The 24,272-nt window shown below is 32.9% G+C and overlaps 1 protein-coding gene across 3 annotated transcripts in view; it reads right to left on the reverse strand.

Annotated features, from left to right (window-relative positions):
• Nucleotides 1-24,272, reverse strand: part of Csmd3 (CUB and Sushi multiple domains 3) — a 1,130,934-nt gene that overhangs the window by 306,504 nt on the left and 800,158 nt on the right. For all 3 annotated transcript variants that reach the window (XM_028765583.1, XM_028765601.1, XM_028765593.1), the window contains 4 exons: nt 18,264-18,420; nt 7,904-8,095; nt 3,710-3,836; nt 1,947-2,149 (listed from right to left, as the gene is read on the reverse strand). In XM_028765583.1, coding sequence (XP_028621416.1) covers nt 1,947-2,149; nt 3,710-3,836; nt 7,904-8,095; nt 18,264-18,420 — 679 coding nt within the window. The remainder of the gene's footprint in view (nt 1-1,946; nt 2,150-3,709; nt 3,837-7,903; nt 8,096-18,263; nt 18,421-24,272) is intronic.

Consider the following 24,272-nt stretch of genomic DNA (forward strand, 5'->3'; position numbering starts at 1 on the left):
TCTATCTATCTATCTATCTATCTATCTATCTATCTATCTATCTATCTCTATCTCTCTCTATATATATACCAGTATATATCTGCTATAATGTATATGTTGCATAAATATTTCTGCAATAATGATACAATAGTGATAACTGTTAAGTATTTTCTATTCATCAGGCCTGATACTCATCTACATTCAGACACAAACGGACCACATTCTAGATATCTGTTAGTTATATGACTGCTAATAAACCAATTGACTTTCCAGTCTCTGTGTATGTATCTATGAAATGGATGCTAGCATATATTTTTTACAGATGTGTTGGGATCAAATGAAATTTTGTACATAAATGCAAAATTGAGGGATCTTGGCAATAATCAAGACATTGTGCCTGAAAATAACTATTTTTTTCACTTTAGAAGCTTGGTAAACATATGCATTATTACAAAAGACATTCAGGAGAGAAATTTGCATTAATTGATTGTGCCTATGATATACTTATCAACTGGGTAGCTACAGTAAGCAGTAGTGTACATTTCTGATCATCTATTGTAAAAGCAGATTCATTTAAGACTTAGTATGACAGATGTTTCTAAAACTTTAACATGACTTGCAAATATAACACATATAAAAAATAAGCCACTCATTTTACAAACAAATGTTTATAAACCCCCCTCCCCAGGAAAGAATTAAAAAGTAGATGGACGTTGAAGTCACAGATACATTTCAAAGGACATTTTACATTAGTATATTCAGAACCTCATCATGGCAGTCATTTAAATTACTAACTGTATTACTAATGTAGAGAAACCGAAGCTGATTTTAAACTACCATTTGAAAGAATGAGGGTTGAACACATCTCTGCCATCTTATTCATACTTTAAAAACCTTAGTAAATAAAAAGAAAAACACAGAAATAAAATAGACCTATATGATATTATGAATGAAAGATAAACAAACCCAAAAAATGATAATTTTCTGAGTGATTGTTTTCATAGAATTAGACACTCACTATTTCAGTGAGTCCACAGTGTAGATGTAGCCATGACTGTCCATTTCTTGGGTTCTGTAGATCTAAATTCAAGTCTTCATACTTACAGAGAAAGTACTTTTATCCGCTAAAACAACTCTCTAGTCCCTACTCTGTTTTCCTTTTCTTTAATGAATAATAAAATATGTAATAAAATGCATAAAATATACTATGTATTTTGTTATTCACTATATATTAATCATATTAATAATATTATGCAACAAATCACTATCTCCATATATAATTACTATATGTAAAATATATTACTAATATTATATTTCACTGGTTTGTTTTAAGAATTATATATAAAATAAAAATTAAAAATCAGTATTCTTTATTTCCTATTTTTTAAAGAAACCCTTTCATATATTATGATTTTATGATATCCCATGCTAAGCATAACTATTTTGAATAACTATGATGTTTCAAGTGTGGAAAATTCCACACCACATCTCATGTAATCAGTCTTACTGAAAGTACAGGTGCACAAATAGTTATATGATAATACACTCAAGCCATATTTCTAAGGTGTACATGAAACATAAATGAATTTTGCATTTAGACAAATTCCTAAAATATCTCACTAGGTTAATTTAAATATCTATACACTCATAAAAAATTCTTAATCTGAAACACTTTTGAGCCCAATAATTTTGAATGAGTGGTGTTCAACTTACACAAGACTTTGTGATATAATTATTTCTTCAGCTAAATTATTTTAACACCATTATTATTTTAAGGATTATTTCTTAAGAGCTGGTAATTAATAAACACAGTAAATTGCAAGTATATATTGTTTCACTTTCTGTGAAATAGAAACACTAATATTGCGCATTCATAATGATGAAAATGAAAATATAGAGGAGTAAATTTTTATGGGATAATTGTACATTTCTTTTTGCTTTATGAAATCAAACAGAAAAAAGCTTACTTGAAAACTGAATTGCAAATCCAGATTTGCTGATATAAAAGTCTGTATCAAACTGGATAGTCACTATGTTGAGGGTGCTGTGAATACCATCAGGAATAAGTGATCCACTAACTTCTTTTAATAGCATCTCATTTTCTGGTGGACCATCCCAAACTCGGAGTATATCATGTGATGCTTCTGTATCAAAAGCAAGAAACTGTAGGCTGTGGGAAAACCAGACATCTTTGATTATCTTAAATAAGGAAGAGAACCATATTAACAAAAGAGCAGAACAAACATATATTGTTGCTTTGAATCTCTGCAACTCTTTTCTAAGAATAAAGAGTAAATTCTGTAATGGCAACGATCACCAAAAAGAACGATTCTTAACAGCAGAATATACACCCTTAGAAAAGCATTTAATACATGATTTCAACATTATTGCAAATTATAGAAATCTTATGTCACTTTTTTCAATGTTCATAAATTTTAACTGTGGTAATGAAAATAAATACATATAAAGGACATTCTATGTCACAGTTCTTTGAACAAAATGCATTACTAATACTTTGTCTAATCGTTGTAATGACCTTATGGAGTAGAAACAATTATTATCTCAATTTTATGGATGTTGTGAACGTAGTTTAGATATATCAAATAATTGCTGAAAGAGAATCTGTGACACTCATTAAATTTAATTGTCTGACTTCACAGCACATGCGTTTACCACTGTATCATATAAAAGCTGGTCTGTTTTTGCTAATCTGTATAAAATTATCATGTTATTTTGGTTCCATTGTGAAACCTGGCTAGACTCTTTGTATATGGTTTTTGATTGATATTGAACTACTAGAGCTCTCAATTTTTATGTTAATATCAAAAAGCTGTTTGTTAGTTAAAAGATCCCAGAGTCTTGCTGAATTAAATTTTTTTGTCTAAGAATTTTAATCTTAACTAAAACTATGTTGACCTAAAGATCCACAAGTTGAGAACAGATCTAACATAGCCCATTCTGAGTTCTTTGTTGCCTTACAAAGGCAATGCAGTAGTTTCTACTGCATTCAGTGAAGTTCACCACCTTGAAACCTGTCTGAATTTCATTTACATCAGAGAGCAAAATTTTCTGGCTAGTTTAAAGGCTAGTCTTACTTTTAACTTTACTGTGAATTCTAATGGAATAGCTGTTTCATATGTTAAGGACACATGATTCAGTTATTAATTTATACCCATTTGAAATCCTAAAAGCTAAGCTGGATTGGGAGCTTGTAAAAGCCATGAAACCTGACATATGTATTTAGGAGGCAAAGTTTGGAATTTATCAGGCTGCTACGACATGACATGTGTGAACTTCCTATCAAAACTCAGTAGGGAAGAGAAATCAAATATAAAGGGTCAGAAAGCAGACTCCAAGAACAGGGAAGAGAGGGACTGTCAAGGCCTGCTACATTTATGTTTCTCCTTCACATTAGTGAGGTTACACAGATTATGTACTTATCAAAATGATGGATCAAGCTTCTTAAGCCACTGGGAATTCACAGAGCACAGATCACAAGAAGCACCAAAACACTCTCAACCTTGGTGCTACTTTCTGTCCATAGAAGCTTCTTGTAGGGGTTACAGACTCATTCCTGCAGCCTATGAATCAGCAATGTGTGCTAACCGTATTTTTGTTATTCTAGGCACATGAGGAACTTGTTTTCCTTCATGAAGGTGAAGCATACCGAACATTAGTGTTATTGATGGATATTTATATAGCCACTGATCAGGAAAATCATGTAATTTACCTTACAATGTTTCCTGGATCTACTTCAATCATCCACATGCAGCGAAGGTTATTATCATATGGAAAGGGATAGCCAGGGGACAAGATCCTTCCTGACGATTCTCCTTTGAAACGGCCGCCACATTCAGCTGGTGAAATATAGTCACATTTCAAGTCACAACTTCATACCCTATCTTTCCGAGACAATCTATAAATTTCTTGAGAATATATGTAGGTTCACAGTAAAGAAAATAAAGATTCACCCTCAGTCTTTCTTGAATGTAAATGTTTAAATACGCTTTCTTAATGATTTAATTGAAGCAAGAATATAAATATAATAAAATGGTATAGTTTCAGATATTATGAGACCAAAAACAAATTAAATTGTGGGATAAGTAAAGGACACACTTAAAATTTATAAACTTGGCTTCAAAACATTTCAAGATGTTTTGTTAAATAATAATCATGTTACAAGGGAAGCAGATGGCAAGATGCTCAGTGTTAGTGAATGGTGGGGTGAATAATTCATCTTGTACCCCACCTCTGAGAAAAATTCATTCCCCCAGGCAATCTAAACTCCACTGGCCTTCAGTCAACTTCAAGCCATTTTAAAATTTTAACCCAGAATTGCTCCTTTCTAAAGGAAATATGGGGACAAAATGTGGAGCAGAGACTGAAGGACAGGCCATCAGAGACTTCCCTACCTGGGGATCCATCCCGTATACAGACACCAAACCCAGACACTATTGCGGATGGCAAGAAGTGCTTGCTGACAGAAGCCTGATACAGCTGTCTCCTGAGAGGCTTTGCCAGAGCCTGACAAATACAGAGGTGGATGTTCACAGGTAGCCATTGGACCCAGCACAGGGACTGAAGGGGCTGAGGGGGTTTCCAACCCCATAGGAAGAACAGCAATATCAACCAACGAGAACCCCCAGAGCTCCCAGGGACTAAACCACCAACCGAAGAGTACACATGGAAAGACCCATGGCTCCAGCTGCATATGTAGCAGAGGATGGCCTTATCTGGCATCAATTTGAAGAGAGGCTGTTGGTCCTGTGAAGACTAGATGCCCCAGCATAGCCAGGGCAGTGAGGTGGGAGTGGGTGGGAAAGCGTGGGAGGGAGCGAGAGCACCCTCATAGAAGCAGGGGTGGGGGGGGGAGGGATTAGGGGATAGGGAGGTTGCAAAGGGGAAATGGGATAACATTTGAAATGTAAATAAATAAAATATCCAATAAAAAACACTTCCTTTTTTGAATCTCTCAGATCGTTTGGCATTTTCATTTGATTCTTTACTTCAGTGAAATGTAACATCGTTTTGCTTACATGTGGCCTCTAACTTTTATAAAATTTATTAAATTGAAATCTAAATATTGCCACAGATTCTAATTAATTTTCTCTTTTTGGAGACTCTTCCTCTGTCTTATGGTATTGAACACTACGGGGATGTCTGAAGTGATTTGACTTTCACAAAGCAACAATTTACAAAGAACTTTCTGTGCTGAAGAAAAGAGCATGCAGACGATGAACTGTTGGGAACTTACTGCTCCACATGTGTGAACCCCAGGGGCGCAGAAGCCCTATCCAGTGTATTGTATAACTACGGGTTCTGCATATTATTTATTTTCTCCAAGCTCAATACAAAAACATATTTACTTAAATATTGGAAGAAATAGGTTATTTTCTGTTTTTTTTAAAAACAGTTTCTTAAACAAATTGAATTTTTTTATGTAAAGCATCATTAATATCATTAGAAAAAGTGATCAAAATGAGAAAGTTTTTTTTCTTTGGTGACACCAGGATATAATAGTGTAAGCTTATGGTCTCCATAAATACAGTTTTTCCCATAGTTCTAGAGGTTGTATTACAATATTCTGATTATTACTTTAGTTAAAATGTTAACTAGGCTATAGTGTTTAGTTATTTGGTGAACTCATCTAGGTATGAATGCAGTTAATAAGTAGTTAAGATCTGTAATTGTTTTACTGGAGTAATCAGTTTACCATGGATAACTCTTTCAGATGGGTCTCATTCCATCCATTGTAAGGTATAGGAGAAAAACCATTTCTTTTTGTTTTTTTTTTTAGTCTCAAAACTAGGGCTTTAGTATTTGTATCAATTTGAAACCTGCTGAATGAGCCTGGATTTTGGACTTGCTAGCCTATACAACTGCTTGTGTCAATAACCTAAAAATTAACAAATATCTCAAATTAGAGATAAAAGGATTCTATTGATTTTGCCAGTTTGGCACATTGGTGTTTATACTTAGAGAGGTATAGGAATTATTATTTTGCTACAACTTTACAATAGGTTATGTTTACGTGAAAGAATAATAATGCTTAAAGAACTATATTACTGTCTTATTTTGCTTTGGATAACTGTGATATATCAACCAACTTCAATGGACAGAGGTCATGTATCTTTGTTTCCCCAGCAAAAGCCAAACCTATAATTCATGGAAGATAGCACAGAAATGTAAGTAGGAACTTGGAGACAGGATCTGAAGCAGTAACAAATGAGGGATGCTGCTTATAGACCTGTTTCTTATCCCTTGCCCAGGCACCTTTAACAGTCATGTTGGGACAACTGGCTCAGACCTGGTACTGTCCTCCATAGGCTGAGACGCCCATTTCAATAATTAATCATGTAAATGCATCTTCTTATGCCTATAGGCCAGAGTGATAAAGGTGGAGTTTCAAGTAAGGTTTCTTCTCCTATGTAATTCTAGTCTGGGTCAAGCTTAGAAAAACTAACGAGCTCTGTCTTTATCACATTTGTTTGTTTTTTCAAATAAGAACTTTTTCAACAATGTACAATAATAAGTAGTTGCACATAATATACAATAAGTAGTGTACATTTCCTTTTTTTGATTTATCACTATGTTAGGCATATATTACTTTGAAAAGAGCATTGATATTTTATTTATCCAGTTCAACTTTTTAGTAGTTTTCATTTCACATGCCATAGTGTATCTTACATTTAAATGCAGTTTTCTACATTTTTTATTTTTTAATTTTCTAAATATATGTTATCTTGTGCTTTAGTCTGAAATGTGCTATTGTGATAGCTGTTTGTCTCATTGGGAATCAATGTTTTAATGAACTACCAGAAGTTACAAAAGTATATCTAAAACATACTTTAAAAAGATTAAATATGCATGGAGTTTTGCACATTTAAATTAAACCCCGGTAAAACTGTGTTTGAAAACATATTAACTTTTATCCCCATTGGCAAGACACAGTGGTTTTTGTCTCCTCAGTGGTGGCTTGAGAGGCAGAGGCAGGTGGATTTCTGAGTTCAAGGCCAGCCTAGTCTACAGAGTGAGTTCCAGGACAACCAGGGCTACACAGAGACACCCTGTCTTGAAAAGACAAAACAAAACAAAAAGAGAAAATAGAAAAAGAAAAAAATGCAGTCTGGCGTGGCTTGGGAATCATAGTGTTTCTGCTCCTTACTGAAGTGCTAGGATTTGTTATACTGTTGCTTTATTTCCTTATTCTGTTATTTGAAATGGAACTTTTTGATCTTTTGAAGGTAAAAGAGGAACGTGAATAACAAGAGTATCTGTGGATATTTGGAAATTCATCTTTCTACTCCCCTATCCTAATTTGTTATCTGCCTTACAATAGAGATAAAATGATATTAAGCTAACGCGAACTAGAAATGTAATGATCACTGTAGCATCAGGTCAGGGATATGTCTTATCTATGCTTTTCACAGGCCTTTTCATACTGCAGTTTATTTTCACGCTGTCATACTTAAGGAAACAGATATATTTTCTGATATTTTTTTCAAAGGCGCTTCTACACATAAAAGGTGCTTTTAAAGTTACTGAGAAAAATTTTTTGCTTTTACATCCATTTTGATTCAGAAATGTGAATTGATCTTTTTAAATCAAAACAAAGCTGATCAATGAGATTCAATAAAAAGCACATGATGAAAACATAACATTCTTGCAGTGAGTTAATTTTTTTTATCAAAAGCAAAAATATAATATCTCTGCACAGACTACAGCAACACCTCAAAGTATACACATTGGCCAGATTAAGAAAAGGACTCATATATTTCACCTTGACCTTCTGGTGAATATAAGGTCTTTAACTTCTTATGAGTTGCATGTGGAGGCAACTCCTTAAAACATGGGCATTTTATATAGTTGTGTATTAATATCATCCCACAGACATACTTTGTAAGAATCTGAGAAAGCATCCTACCAATACAGGAAGGCAGAGGGTAGTCCCAGGCCCTTCTCTCCCCGGTCATGCACTTGAGAAGGCTGCTTCCATGGAGGGTGTAGCCTGGATTGCATCCATAGATGATGGTGCTGCCAGCAAAGTGGCCTTGGTCACTGATCTTGTATCCAAACTGTGGAATGCCTGGGTCTTCACAATGCGAAAGTTCAAAACCTGAGAGAGCAAAAGAAATTGCTTGAAGAAAGTGTTTAAAGAGAGAATTTGAGATTACAGAATCTGCTTCTTTCATTTATCCCTTCAAATATGATTATAGTTTCTACTTGAATTACTCATATCACATCTAGCATTACTTACATTTACTCATCACAGAAAGCTTTTTCTTGAACATTATGTTTTGGTTTATCAGTGATATAGCTTGTATCTCTGTGTAATGGCACACAGTATTAAGTTTCTGATTGCCTCAAAGGTGTTGGCATAATACTAGATTACAAAATTAAAAGCTGCTTTAAATGCATTATAATTTAAGAAGTCTGGATGATTAAATAAGAAGTGTTCCTCAAGAATTTATGTATTTGCATACTTGGGCCCCAGCTAATGGTACTATTTGGGGTGGTTATGAAATCTTTAGGATATATAGATGTGCTGGGAGAAGTATGTCCCTGGGCATGGGCTTTGTCTGTTTATAGCCACTCTTCACTTCTGTTTCTCAAGAAATACATATGATCAGCTAGTGTATATGCCCTGCCTTCTTCCCTTCATGAATCCACACTAGCCTCTAGAATTGCAAACCAAGATGATGCCTTTGGTTCCTCAAGTTTTTTTTTTTTTTTTTTTTTTTTTGCCTCCTGGTACTTTATCATAGCAACAGAAATGTAATTAATATGTAGTAACTAATATAATAATAAAGCAACTATTGAGTAAAGTAGGTAATAAAGAGAAGCATATACTTAGTTTTGTTTTGGCACAAAGCATCAGGATACTTGGAATCTGCAGAGGCTGACGGACACCATGATTATTTTTGTTTTGTCCCACTACAATGGAGTCTCCACAGCATCAGACTAGCAATGTTGATGTTTCCCATTATAACTTTGTCATATGTCAGAAAAGGGAAATAAATAAATAAATCCTGGGAAATTCTGACCTAGTCTTGGCATTTCCAAATTTTACACTTCCTTAATTCATGAATAATCTACCCACCAACTAGCTTGCCCATAAAATTAACTATTAAAACTTGTAGAGATGGGGGTGGGTATGAGAATGGGTATCTCATTCTAGGATCTGCAGGCCTCCTATGATGTATGTTTTCATTTTGTTTTATAATAAATATTCCTCCCAGTTTCATATTGCATCTGAGTTCTTTATGAATGATAATAACATGAAAATGTGTCCATTTTTAAAATCTAGACTAGCTCAGAACTATCTTCTCTTGCAAACTAAAAGGAGGCTATTTGGCAAAGGAACTGATCATTGACTAAAGTGTTCAAAATTTCAGCAGTTACAGCTACTTAAGTGCTAAGAGAAGCAGATTGAACTGGGTGTCTATGTAGTTACCACTGGAAAATGATACAGTCGATAGGTTTATGCAATAGAATTTCCATTAAAATCTTATATAAGCTCTCTGAGAACTTCCATGTTGAATTAATTACTTGATAGAAGAGTTGTGGGGTCAGCAACTATTGTAGTTGTTGAGCACTTCTGGACCTAAATCATATGCCTTTTTTCTTTTTATTTATAACTGTGAATGTCCTAAATTAAGAATCAATAATTATAAGTAAGTATATTGCTTATATTTATAAATTTAGCAAATATAAATATAAGAAAAGGATTTGAAGCAATGTTGTAGTTTACTAAATCACAGGAGGGGATGACAGGAATTCCCCATTTTAATACCTGTCAGAAACTAACATGCATGATTACCAGGGTTAAATCATTAGGTCACCCTATTGAATTTCTATATTACTGGAACATACATAATGCTTGTATGTTTATATGTGTACTAAATTACTCTGACAATTGATGTAGGTTCAGATAACATGACTGATTAAGGAGCCTAGTCTCTCCTAGTGGATAAAACATTTAAGCCACAAAACAATACTGCACATTTGAGTACATATACAAACTTTAGTTTCTTAATATACTTCTTAATTTTCTGGTATTATTTTATTTTTCTTTTACAATGCCTACACAGCACAAATCTTGCACATATCAGACACCCAATGATTCTGAAAAATGAGGATTTTGGAGAAATTGTTCTAAAAATAAAATTTGAGATAGAATTAAAACATAGGAGCTTCAAATACTCCCTCTTTGGATTAATTCATGATAGCCCCAGATGTTTAAAAATGTTGGCATCTTCAAGGAGAATCATAAAAGAGGGCAGCTGTCACTGGTTCACATCATGAGAGATCTAATGAAATCCACCACATGTATTCAAGCAAATAAATATTCCAAACAGAAGATATTGTAGTAGTAAAAACTAATTTTCAGGGACACTCTACTTTGATCTAATATGCATATTTAATAGCATATTTAAATTATCTCTAACCAAAAATGACAGGTTTGTATTCTTCCTACTAGACTAGAGTCTTCTGTCTGGGATTTGGTGCACAGCCCTTTTTGAGTTTTATCATACATTTCTTTTCAAATCAAAATGTAAATCAAGCTTTGTTTTCAAGATTTATTATCAAACTCGTTTTTCCTTAATGTGAACATTCTGTGAATATGATTGGGAATTGCTGGTGATGACACAAAATGAAGATGTTCTTGCAAATCAGGATACTTTATAAAGCATTTCTTTATGGAGGAAAACACACCCAGGCAATTCTGGGTAAACTACAGAGTACAACATAATTTAGCTCAATTCCGTAGACTCATTGTTGCTCTTTCATAAATATTCAAAACTGTCTTTTCACTGAAAGCTCAGTTGATACTGACAATTAAATAAAGACTTGAATGAAGCTTCAAGTATGTGACCAATATTCACTGTAACTAGTAAAATTTAATAGTGCAATGAAATAAAAAATTTGTAGAGCAGAAAATGAACTCAAAATGGACACTATCTATATGCTGCAGAGTTTCTGTATAAGTTAAGCTGACAGCTTATCTTATCACGTATGAGATTTTTTTATTTATGATTTATTTTTAGGTATTATTTAAAATTTATGAAATTGAATTCCCTAACAACTTATATCAAAACTATTGTATTTTAACTTAATATTATACTCAATTTCCTTAGGTCAACATTCATATCATAGTCCTATTAACATATTCTTATTAATAGTAACAGCATAAAAGATATAAATATTGTAAAATAAATGCAATTTCCCATTTTATCTTTCCAAGTCTTGTTGTTGGTATTGTTTAATTTGGTCCTTTTTCTTCTGAAATCTTTATTATGTTAATCAGGTTGTTCGCACATATATTTATATATATGTGTGTGTGTGTGTTCAATATAGCATACTTTTTTCATGCATTTATTTATGTGAAATACAATAAAGTCTACTATAAACAGCTTTGTGAGATTTTATTGTCATGTATTGTTCTTCCTTCTTTTTTGTTTTATTTTTTTATTTTTTTTCTTTTGCCCTTTATACTTATATGGAATAGGGCCATGTGCACTAGCATTAGAATACCTGGGTAAGTGTTCTATGAGGGGTAGTGGTATGTAAAAACAGTGACACTGAGTAGTGAATTCTTTCTCCTGCATATAAGCCAAAGAAGCGGTTTAACAGAGCTCTGGACACATAAGAAATAGAATGGATTATTTATAACCACTTTTTTATTTTAGTCAACAATCATTCTTGTTATAATGACCTGCAACAAGGCAATCTAAAGAAAAACAAGTCTACCTAGGCCTCAGCAATGTAAAGCCATTGTAAAGCAATGGCTTTACAATGTTGTAGTTTCTATAACATTTTATCTTTCACATTGTCTCAGTGTATTATCTAGGGTCTTTAAGGAAGTTTTCCTTCCCCAACTACAGTTGAGGCTATGAGCACCACAGGGCCTGGAATAATGACTATCACATTGCTCTATTAATGGACCTGTAGTTTCCAAAACAAAAGGATAGAGTAAATAAATGTATTTTGAAACTGTAAGTCTCAAAAAAAGATTAATGATGGAAGGTGACAAAATAAAGTAATCTTTTAATTACTTTCTTTTTGGAGGTAAACACACACACATACAGAGAGAGAGAGAGAGAGAGAGAGAGAGAGAGAGAGAGCGAGAGAGGGAGAGAGAGTAGGGGGAGAGTGAAGAAGGGAGGGAGGGAGGGAGGGAGGGAGGGAGGGAGGGAGGGAGGGAGGGAGGGAAAGGGAAAGAGGAGACAGAGAAACAGAGATAGAGAGAAATAGGGAGAGAGAGAGAAACAGAAAAGGGGAAATACATAGAGAAACAGAGACAGAGAAACACAGAGAAACAGACCAAGAGACAGAATATGAACTTGGCTGGGTAAGCAGAGATGGAAGATCTGGGAAGAGTTGGATGAGGCAAAAGAATATATTCAAAATCTAGACTTTGCTTCCTGAGGCCTAGTTTTCATAGTATGAGAAGGCACAATAGAAGTTTCTAACTGAGGGAAGCAAACAACAGTCTCACCCAGCTATGATGCCTGTGAACTAGAACAATGACCAGTATAGCATGATAACCCTAGGGGTGCAGCAGTGACCAGCATATCTTAATGGTAAGCAGCAGCTCTCTAATTCGATTTAAGATTAGAGGGAAATCATACCTGGTATAGAAATCTATCAACTATCCAAGGCTAGTGAAGCTGGAGGAGCACTTATAACCACTAGTTTACTAAACAGCTAAAATCCCTAACTATATGCTAAATATTTGTTTTTATAAATAACTGATATGTTTATTCTTCACTTCACATTTTACAACAGATTGAGAGCATTATAGAAAACCACAGCCAATACAAATGTAGAGTTCTGGAACCTAACCGCACTCAATACATGTACAAAAATCTTCCACACCCTAGGCTCAGAGAACGTGGTAGAAGTGGTGGTGGAAAGATTGCAAGAGCTAGTGGTTGATGGAATTTGTTTTGAGACCATATCTCCTCCTAATGTCAGAAATCACACCTATGAAGTATCACCAAAATTACAGGCTAAATATAAGCTAAGTATGGACAACAAACATTTCAACATGGACTGGGGACAGAACACAAGTCATTAACCTTCCACAAGGAACTACAGGGAATGAAGGAATGTTCAGAGTGGGAGAAATCATCTTTCCAAGAGAACACAACAATTGCTTATGCAATATGAAATTGTCATCTCTACAAATGTACATTTAAGTAACACTATACAGACTGAACGAGTTATATTAAGGAATATATATATGCGGGTAGCAGTAGTTAATGAAAATAGAGGCCATGATTTTGAAAGGAAGCAAAGAAGCGTTTATGAGCATATGAGAGGGTTTAGAGGGAACAAAAGAAATCAATAAATGATATATCAGAAATAAAATATAAAAAAGAATAATGTATGAGAAAATTCTAAATAAAAATTAAGTATTTAAAAATTGGTTACAGTTGCTAGTCTAGGTATTCTTAAAAACAGTATTGTTTTAGAATTCTATATGTATTTATTTTCTGAATGTAAATTTTTACAATTTAATTTTCATGGTATTAGTGATATATTCCAATATATGTGCATGTGTGTCAATCACTTTATTTATTTATTAATAAATAAAATTATTTTTATATACATTATTTATGTATATAAAAAGATTGTGAAGTTTTTCTAATTAATCAAGAGGAAATACTTCAAATTCACATACATGACATGTAATTTGTTTGTTATAGATGTAATAAAGGGTAGAAAGGGAATAAGAAGAAATTTTTGAAGAATAATATTGAATTATATTTTATCACTAAGTAATCTAATAAAAACATATATATTCATCACTAATTAAAATGTATAAGTCATCAGACAATAAATCCAATTTTAGCACTAAGTAGTCTAATAAAAAAACATATAATCATCACTAATTAAACTGAATAAGTCATCAGATAATGGCTACTACATATTGAGCATGACACCATACATAGGTATTCTGTTACAACCTGAAATCTCTTGAAGTCAAGTTTTTAAACAAAAACTGGAGAAATTATTAAATTATCACCCTTTATCCCTTCTTTTTTCATTTTCCATAGCTTTCAGGTTCTTTTTTTGGATGATAGTTTAAAATCTAGCTAGAACGTTCCTATCTAAAAATTAGTCACTGACAGAATTTTGAAATTTCATCCGCCAGGCAAGATAGTAGAATGTCCTGCTAAAGATACTATATATTTCACTGAACATGAAGATGTGTCTTATTCTCACCCACTATTATTCAGCATTGACTGACTCTTCATTTTACTAAACCACCAGAATTTAAGCTATTTCATCAAACTATATACTTGGCATATTCTTAAAACTTCCAACAACTTTACTGTATCTTGCTAAATTTCTTTCTTACCTGACTTTTTAATTGATAGTTCCTAGTATACTTGAATATCTCTATCTGAAAAGTATTATTAACATTTACTACTCTGCACCTTTTAAACTTTGTATCTATCTTGGGAATAAGCACTAGCATATTTCTTTGGTTGAATTTCTTAATTTTATTTGTCTCTAATATATTTTTTCTGTGATGTTGTCTTTTGCCTATATCTTTTGTTTGCCTTTTTAAAAAATTGATGGCAGGAAAAATACTTTTTCATGGAGTATATTTTTTGTTTGTATTTATACGTAAATGACATCTTTTAATTTTAATCTTTTTATTTATTATTATTGTTATTATTATTATTATTATTGTTATTATTTGCCTCTAGAGAGGTTCGTAGTTGTTTCTGTTTTTTAACTGCAACCAATATCTAGTCAAGAAAATCAAAATTGGGGCTGGAGAGATGGCTCAGAGATTAAGAGCACTGACTGCTCTTCTAGAGGTCTTGAGTTCAATTCTCAGCAACCACACTGTGGCTCACAATCATCTGTAATGGGATCTGATGCCCTCTTCTGGTGTGTTCGAAGAGAGCAATAGTGTACTCATATATATGAAATGAATAAATATATCTTTAAAAAAAGAAGAAAATCAAAATCCTTTAGTGGTTATGAGTTAATAGCTGGTAGTCAAACAGTTAGATGGTTTTGAAGAGTTTATAAGTGTGAAGGAAGTATAAGGTAAAAAATAATTCCCACCTCTCAATAAATTGGAAGTTCAGATCATCTGAAATAGAAAGCCTTCTGCCAGCATCAAATTTTGGCTTACAGCTGCCCTTGGAATAATAACTTCATTGATTCCATTAACTCAGTTATAGAAGGTTTACTGGCTGAACTCAAAGTCAGGTCTATGGCAGCAAGAGAATCTAGTGAATGTAGATTCGAGATTTCACTTTAAATTACTAAAAAGTGTTTGGAAGAGGGGAAAGTGAAATTGACTTGACAGATTTCTGCTAGAATACCTACTCTTAATTTTCTTTTGTTATGTCCTACAGACACAGCCATTCTTTGGTTGAATATTCTTTTAGACAATTTAAAATTATAGCAACTCACTGATATGTCTGAGACATGTCAGAAATAAAGTATAAACAATGTACAGATTACTAGTTATTCAAATGAAAGAGCACAAAGTTTTGTTGATATGAAATCATGAACATAATAATGACTTTTTATTCTAGCAAAGGAAATTATATTCAATGTGTTTTATAAAAGCTAAAAACTTAAGAGACATTTCTTTGATATTTCTCTTGGGGGGTGTTGTACTATATAATGCACCAATAGTCAGTACTTCTTCCATTGCCTGACTTTATTTTAATATTTAAATAGTAAAAGAAATGCATAACGTATCTGGTCAATGGTTTTGAGGACATGCAACTGTATGAAACATCTCCATTCTTCCATGTAATTTACTTATTTTCTACTCACATTTGCATTAAGTAAATTATGAACTAAGAATAAAGTTAAAGTTGATGGGCCATCTGATTATTTTTCATGGTTAGCATAATCAATGACATGTTAGTAACTAAATTATAGAACATGAATTGAATAATTGGTAGTACATTCATAAAGCTAGAATACAAGAGAAGGCATTAAAACCTAGCTCTTGCCTGACTATAATGAGAACCTGTCACTGGGAATGGCTTTGTTCTCTGAGAATTATTGAATCATTGCAAGCAACAAACTAGAGGTAAGTGAGTCCAAATATACTTGAAGTCTTCCCTTGAGATTATAAACATTTCTATAGTAGGATTCTTAGTAAATAAAGTGAGGAGAGGAAATGGCAAAAGATCATTTAACCCAATCATATCATCTATGACTATGAATATTGGCAATCTACTAAGTCAGCCTTTAACAAGATGTAGCCCACCAAAATGACTTGGTTTCCTTTTACTGAATACACATAACTGTAATTGAAAGAGCTAAAAGGTTTTGTAATGAAGCATAGTTTTAGTATTGAAAAATTCATAAGACACAAATGACACTATAACCAAGTTAATTTCTGAGAGTAGTTTGTAAAGCAAAGATGAGCTCACGTTCTCAAGCCCAAAATGACTATTTTCATGAGGAGAAACCCATGAGCTTACTTTCTAATCTCATCTTTGAATTTTTGAAGGAAATGTTACTTCTTCTGAACCATATCTGGGTACACTATAGGGAATTCAACTATTTCTTCCTAGATTTCTCCTCAGAGATATGTTATAAACCAAACTGTTTTGTCTAAAACACCTGAAAGTTGGCTGCCTCCCTTCTCAACAATCATTTAGAAGTCTTAGATTTCTAAAGAAAAACACCTAGCAGCCATTACTTTGAAGAGGATGAGAAAGAATGATGTGATACAATGAGGGCATTAGATTTTAGGAGCAGGAGGATTGGAACAATGGTTAAACTCCCTAATGCCAATTATGGCTGCACCAAGCTTGACTCACAGATACTATTTCACTCAACCTTCAAAGTTAAGTTAATAAAAAACTTACTGGTGAGAGAGTCTCTTCTAAACAAATTAGTTATTTTAGACAGCTCTGTGAGTTGAAGTCTAAATCCTGCAATGGTGCATTCTTCCAAATACCTCAGATATAAAGAATAATTCTCAATATATATATATATATACATATATATATATATATGTATATATATTGATTTGAAATAATATATATTTCATTCTAGATCCTTTAGAGTCTCTGAATTCTATGACTCCATTAATTGTAGAAATATTAACTTAATATCTCTGAATTTGTTTTTTTTTAAATCTGTGATGGCTGTGCATCATTTTATACAATTGTGTTTCCAAAAAGTCTATTTGATTCAAGGTATAATACAAATATATCATGACTGTGTAAGACTAACTCAATTACATATATATATATACATATATATATGCATATGTATGTGTGTGCGTGTGTGTGTGTGTGTGTGACTAGCTTTGGGCATGACTAGATATAAAGATTTAAGTATCCAAGAAAGTTATTCTTCTTTTCTTAGATATTTAACTCTTTAAGCACACCATTTTTAATTCACAAATTGTTTAATGCTTCTAATAATTTTAAAGGATTTATTTACTTTCGTTTTATCTGTACAGGTTTGTTGCCTGCATATGATGCTGTTTTGTAGTGCCTCTGATATCAGAAGCAGTCACCAGATCCCCCAGGAAAGTAGTTACAGATGATTGTTAGCCAGAATGGGTGTTGAGAATCAACCCATATCCTCTTAACGACTGATCCATCTCTCTTGCCCCACTTCTAAAGACTATTTTCTTTTACAAATTAATATGTACCCTGGTTGAAACTTAGCCAGGTATCAAATGTCTTATTAAGTCAGTATTCAGCCTACATTTTAATTTTCCATGTAGAAGTAAAATGATGTAATTTCCAACCAAAACATAACAATGACATATTGAAGAGAAATAAATTCCTGAATTTTTCTGCATAATTTAATTGTGATGAAATTTAAAGATGAATCAACTTGATAAATCTTACAATAGTTATGCATTTTTTCAAAGTATTAAAGTATTTGGTATCTCTGGCTGAGAGAGATAGGGTAAGCATCAGTCAGGAAATATTTAAAATGTATCTTGATGTTCAATAGTTAGCTGATGCTCAGGGAATTTAGATCAAACCCTAAAATGTGTTTGGGTGTTATTGGGGTGTGGAGGATAAAAGACTAAACACCAAATTCTAAGTGAAGACAGCACAGCTGAAAAATAAATTATGTAGTATACATGGTACAGATATGATGTTGTAGATATCAATATTGAATTGAAATGAAATTTTTTCATCCATAAGAAAACTGTTTAGCTTCATATAGAAATATAGAACTACAGAAATTGTGAACTCCATAAGCAATAATTGAAAATAAATGCACTTGTTAACAAGTTTTATTTTCTAAAAGATACTTACTGGTGTAGACAAGTTGAAAGCCTTCATCTGTCCCTTCAGAGTCAGAATTAAACTCTAGCCAGAGTTGATTTGATGTACTGCTTAGTGTCAATCCTCGCATAGATGCGCCCGTAAAAGCACCCAGCAAGTGCGTTGTTTTATCTTTTCCATCGTAAATCTGCAAAATATATTTATAATTAAAATGTGTGAGGCCAGTCATAAAGTAGATATGTATGTATGTATGTATGTATGTATGCATATCAACAAAAAGCAGCAACTATCTTCATTGTTCCCAAGGGGATATTACTGAAGGACAACGAAATGAATGAGTTTCACAAACCAGAAAGGAAGATGCCACATGAATAATTCTTAAGTTCAAATACTTAGCAGACTAATCTTTTAGTTTCTAAAAATATAAATAAACAGCTGTGTAACTTTGTTTCTAAGAAAACAATATTTTATGACACATAATTTAAAGATTAAAACATCCTTTAAGATTAGTTTATAAAGTTAGTTGGTAGGATTTTTCTTTGTTTGCTTGTTTTGCTACTTTCTCAGTTAATAAATCACACCTTTCTCAGAACAAATCCAATAAAATTATAATTACCTTCAGCAAAGTTCTCATAATTTATGCCTTTTTATTGACTTCTTTTATATCTTATATTTTACAAATATTAAGTTAACGCAATGTGATGGTATTGAATATCTTTTTTTCCTAGCACTTGGAGGCATAGGCAGGCAGATCTCTGAGTTCTAGGCCACTCTGTTCTACACAGCTAGTTCAAGGACAGCCAGGGTTGCATAGAGAAACCTTGTCTAAAAAGCAAACCAAACAAACCATATTCCCGCATTGAGGAATTTAGAAATATATATATTTCCTTTATTCTATCATTTGTGTATTAGAAAATTTACTGTATTACATTCCTATTTGTTTTTCCCTTAATGCCAATATTATGAAATTTGAGCTTATTAAACATGTTTATGTGTATGATGTATTTCTTTGTGCTATACTGGATTTTAAAAACTGACATAATATGATAGTTTAAATGAGAAAGTTCAACAGTGACTCATATATCTGAATGCTTTGTCCCCAGTGGGTGGAATTATTGGTAAAAATGAGGAGGTATGACTCTTTTGTAAGAGATATGTCACTGGGGGTGTGCTCTGAGTTTTCAAGTGATTCACACAGTTCACAGTTTCCCTACCTAATCTCTCTGCCTCACAATTGTATCTGCAGATGTGAGCTTTCAGTTTCTGCTTGACTACCATGGCTGCCTGCCTACTGACATGCTTCTCACGATAATGGTCAGAGACTCACCCTCTGAAGCTATGCACCAAATAAACATTTTCTTCTAAAATTTGATTTTGTTATAGTATATTCTCTTACCAATAACAAACTAAATAAGACAACTTTGCAGAATGTATCATATAATTTAAAAAATACTTGCATACAATTTTAATTTCATAATTATTGTTTACAAGTTTTTGATATTAAGGTTATGGTAATTTTCAAAGGCATTGTGAGGGTTTTTTTATATATCTAATTTAGTGAAAAATAGCATAAATGACCTGTGAGATCCACCACAAATGACCCTGGCTGGTAGCATTGTCCTAAACATTTGTGTCCTGTAAACCGGAGGCTTGTTTTCAGATAAACAAGCTTAAAGGCATGTTTCTGTATATCAGAAAAGCAGACCTCCTAAGGCAATTTCTGTTTAACAGAAACTTATCTGTCCAAAGAGTCAAACAATTTGGACCAGGACATCTAGTTCTCAGGCAACAAGAACAGCTTAAAGACCCCACACAGCTGTGATACAAAATAGGCTTGCTTTTCTACCATTCTCTACATGAGACCCCTCAAGATAGAGCCGTGGCACTCTGGTCTCTAGTAAATCAGTCCATGGAGTGGTCCAGTTTGGTAGTTTCCCTGTATCCTTGTTTACAGTACTTGTTTATCTGCAGATTTAGGATTTTCTCCAAATCTTAGAAATTCTCTGGAGATTTGCATTTCTTAAATTTCAATTGTCTATTTTTTCCCTCAACCTAAATTGTCTAATTTTTCATAATTGTCCTAAACTATATTATCATTTTCTCATAGAGGGCTTGAGGATGATTGTTTCCTTTCATTTTCAAATGCAATTTTACTACTAACAGTTAGGTTGTGTGTACTGACTATAGTCTTTTCATATCTATTTTTGTTATGGTAAATTTTAAAATTGTTGTTTTTTTCTGAGAGAGTGGGTGCGCCCATTATTCTCTGAAGATTCTTCAAAAATTGATAAAACTCTTCAAGTTTAAAGTTTCTCTTTAAAGTAGTCATCTAAATTTAAACATATTGCACATGTTAACTAAAGCTTGGTTTTTATTCAGCTAATGAATTTACTGAAGAATGAATTTATTTATTTCTAGCTTTTGAAGGTTTCACTTTTTTACATTTTGTTTTTGGCTTTTCTTGCTTGTATTTTGGGTTTTGTTTTGATACAGAACCTCATTATACATAGCCCACTGACTTGTAGCTAACTGTGGAGACCATGTTGGTCTCAAAATCACAGATATCTGCTGCCTTGGCCTCCTGAGTGCTGGGATAAACATGCATTTCCCACTCAGATTTAGATATTAAAGTTCTCTGCTGCCAACCTGGGCTTAAATGCTATTTCTTTAAAAAGATAGATTTTAATTTCCATTATATACAAATGCAGCCTTTTGGAATATTCAGGATACGTAACAAATTTTGTTCTCTCCACAATAACCTAATCTTTCTCTACGCAGAAGTGCTGAATTCTGCTGCAGGAAGGACATTTCTGCTCTCTGAACTTGTGGCTTATGCACTCTAAAGTCTTCTATTCACTATGTAGGCTCTTACAGCTTATTTACATTTTAAAAATCCATAGAAGGGAACACGGATGTGAGAGAGAGAAAATGAGAAAGAAGCCATCTGAAATTAAAGCCAGCAGTGTTGATGAATACCTATGAGTATGTAACAGTGGTCTCCATTTCTTTTAAAGTTTTTCTGTCAGTGCATAGAACACATTGTGTTTTAGGTAATTGGAACTGTACAGAAGTCTGTGTAGACAGATCTGAAATTATCAGGCCATAACTTGGACACCTAGAAAATCCAAGTCGTACAAATACCTTTCCATATTACTTATCAGCAAGAGTTTATCTGTCTTAAGCAAACAATAACAAGGATAAAACCAACCAAACAAACAAAGAAACAAACAAAAATGAGATTTAATCAGAAAGACATTTTGTTTGGTTGATTGATTTTATAAAAATCAACTTTTAGTTTCTCATGAACAATAGTCATAAGCAGTAACTGATTCCTAAAGAAATAATGCCTACTGTAAAATATAACTCTGTGAGTGTTCAGTGATCAATATTTTCAGTCTCCTTCTGAATGTATTACTTTAATTATGCCATGTACTATATAGTTATATATACTATGTTTATAGCCACACATTCACAATCAAGTCATCTTGTTCAGAGGTTCTCCAAATACTGTCAAGGTAGTCACACGTATTTTCCTTTAATATCCCTACTTCTAATGAAATATAACTTAGTTGATATATTAGATATTATTATAGATAATAAATATTTGTTTTTTAGAGTAAATTAACTCTTTGATCAGGTGTAATAACTCTAAAGAGTTAAAACTGTCAAATAAATGATAAAAAAGATAAAACACTTACACTTGTGTGGTGGGGATAAGAGGAACAGAAATTTAAGGCCAGTCTTGATGATTGCAGAGTTCAAAGCCCGACAGGGCTAGATGACCCAGCTTGTTCTGGCCTTTAGGGAATTGAGCTGAGATGAAACACAGAGTTGGGCAAAGGCTAAAGACTGAATGATCCCTGGCCTTATAATCTTACAATTTGTGCTTTATTAAATGCTAGCTTGGCTTCTCTTTAACTCTCAGTGCTTTATTAAGCACTGAAGATTTAACTATGTTTTGTGCTAAAATAAGCACTGGAGACTTAACTCTTTCTTACTACTCTGTCTTAAAAGAAGTGCTAGGAACTTAATGCCTTATGATTTTAAAAATGCTGGTCTTTTACTTTAACTTTCTCTTTTTTTGTGCTTAAAGTAGTGATGATTTCTGGAGATTAACATATCCTGTTTATCAGCAGGGAATTAAGTAAAGGAGTTATTGTTAGTAATCCTTTCTCTGATGAGTCAGAGAGGAGTTTCTTGCTGGCCCTGGTAAGAGGCTCATTAATTCTTTTTGAACCAGAGAGAAAAGAAAAGTGAGAACTCACTGGCACAGAAGACACATACACCAGGTGAAGCAGAAACAGCTACAGTATCTTTCTTTATTGCTTTCAGCTTTTTATAGCTTTTAGACAAAAGTTTCACTGTGTAATAAAAAATTACTTCATATAACAATGCTACATAAAAAGGAAGTTTACAGAAGGATATCAGTTAGAAGTTCAAAGCAGTGTTTCATTCTGTAAGTTCAAATCAACAATTTTTACATGGCCTTAGTTTTATCATAGTGTACACCTGTGGCTTCTCTTGGATGTGGTCTATAATGAATGTTTCTCCTTGATCACATGTTTGTCCCAAGCCTATTTCTCATTTTAGTGTAATTGTGGAAGCAAATTGTATTTCTTATTATGAAGTCTTTGCTTACTATTTATGAGGAGTGGGTACATTCTATTCTTGATTCTAACTTTTTACATCTTTATAGAAAAACAACTGAAATTATCACTTAAAACTTTCTTCCTAAAATTATTTGAATCAAAGCAGGAATATTATAAAATCATTCATCTTAACAGCTTTAACTCATAAAAGTTCACCTTTATGTTGATCTGCATTATGTCCTGCTAATGTCCAGGAATCCTTAGGCTATATAGTGACAGGAAAGACATATTTGCTTCATGAAGCAATATTCAGATGAAGTATCTTGGGAATTTACCTCTGCAAGATCACCCATTATTAGCCATGCAAAAATGGTGGGCCACCTTGAGGAAGATCACCTGCTAGCCTTAGCCTTTCCTAGATGGCTCCAGACACATTGTTACTTTATTAAAAATTAGCCCAAGATTGAGTGAATATTGTATATTGTATATTTATATAACATATGTATAATATTTTTTCTCAACCTCAATCAAGAAATATATTTTCCTTTCACAAAATGAATTTTAAGATTTTTCAAAACACACTTTTCAATATAATATTTAATAAATAAGTAAGGGAAAGAAAAAGGATTTGGGGGTAAAGTGATCTTAGTCTCAGATGATTGTATTGAACAGTCACAAAACCTCACAAGCTGTTTTTTTATTTAGGAATATAGGATCAGAAGGTAGAAAGAAATTGGGTTAAAATATCATGGCATTAAGCTTAATATTCCAGGTATGAAATTTTCCTAATATTCACACACCCACTGAATCAAAGCAAAACGGAATTAATGGATTAGAAAGATTTGTTTTTTAAAGAGCATTATAATAATCAGGTAATGATACTGATCTTGCAAATAAAAGTATTCAAATACATTAACATATGTTTTTATGAAAGCATAGGGCAAGAAGAAGGCAAAGCTGAGCTAACAAAGACAAATTGATGTTAAATTAAGCATGGAGGTAAGCATACAACCAAGAAAACTAACCAAAACAGATGTGCCTTTTACTAGAAAGTAAACTATATTACAAAGAGATGATGAAATTATATCTGATCAGAAAGATCATCTGATCAGATAGAACATTTCTTTCAGACTGTTACCCTTTGTGCTCCTATTTTAAAGAAAATAAAATCTTTAAGTGTATATTTTATTTAATATGGCCTATTTATGAAAAGTAATATAATTTCTCTTACATTGTTTCAAGAAATAATATCTAATAAATTTAAGCTTATGTAATTCACTGTCCAGACTTTCATTTGCTTTAAAAAAATCCAGTTCATTTGCTCATATTACACAAGAAATAACTAGATCTTGATCTCATTTTGTTTCAATACTCAATCTAATCAAGCGCCTGGAATCAGTCGATGTATGCAGAACCCCTTCATGAATCAGGTCAAGCTTCATTATGTCAG

Source organism: Grammomys surdaster, unplaced genomic scaffold, assembly GCF_004785775.1.
Source record: "Grammomys surdaster isolate TR1022 unplaced genomic scaffold, NIH_TR_1.0 63, whole genome shotgun sequence".
Taxonomy (NCBI): Eukaryota; Metazoa; Chordata; class Mammalia; order Rodentia; family Muridae; genus Grammomys; species Grammomys surdaster.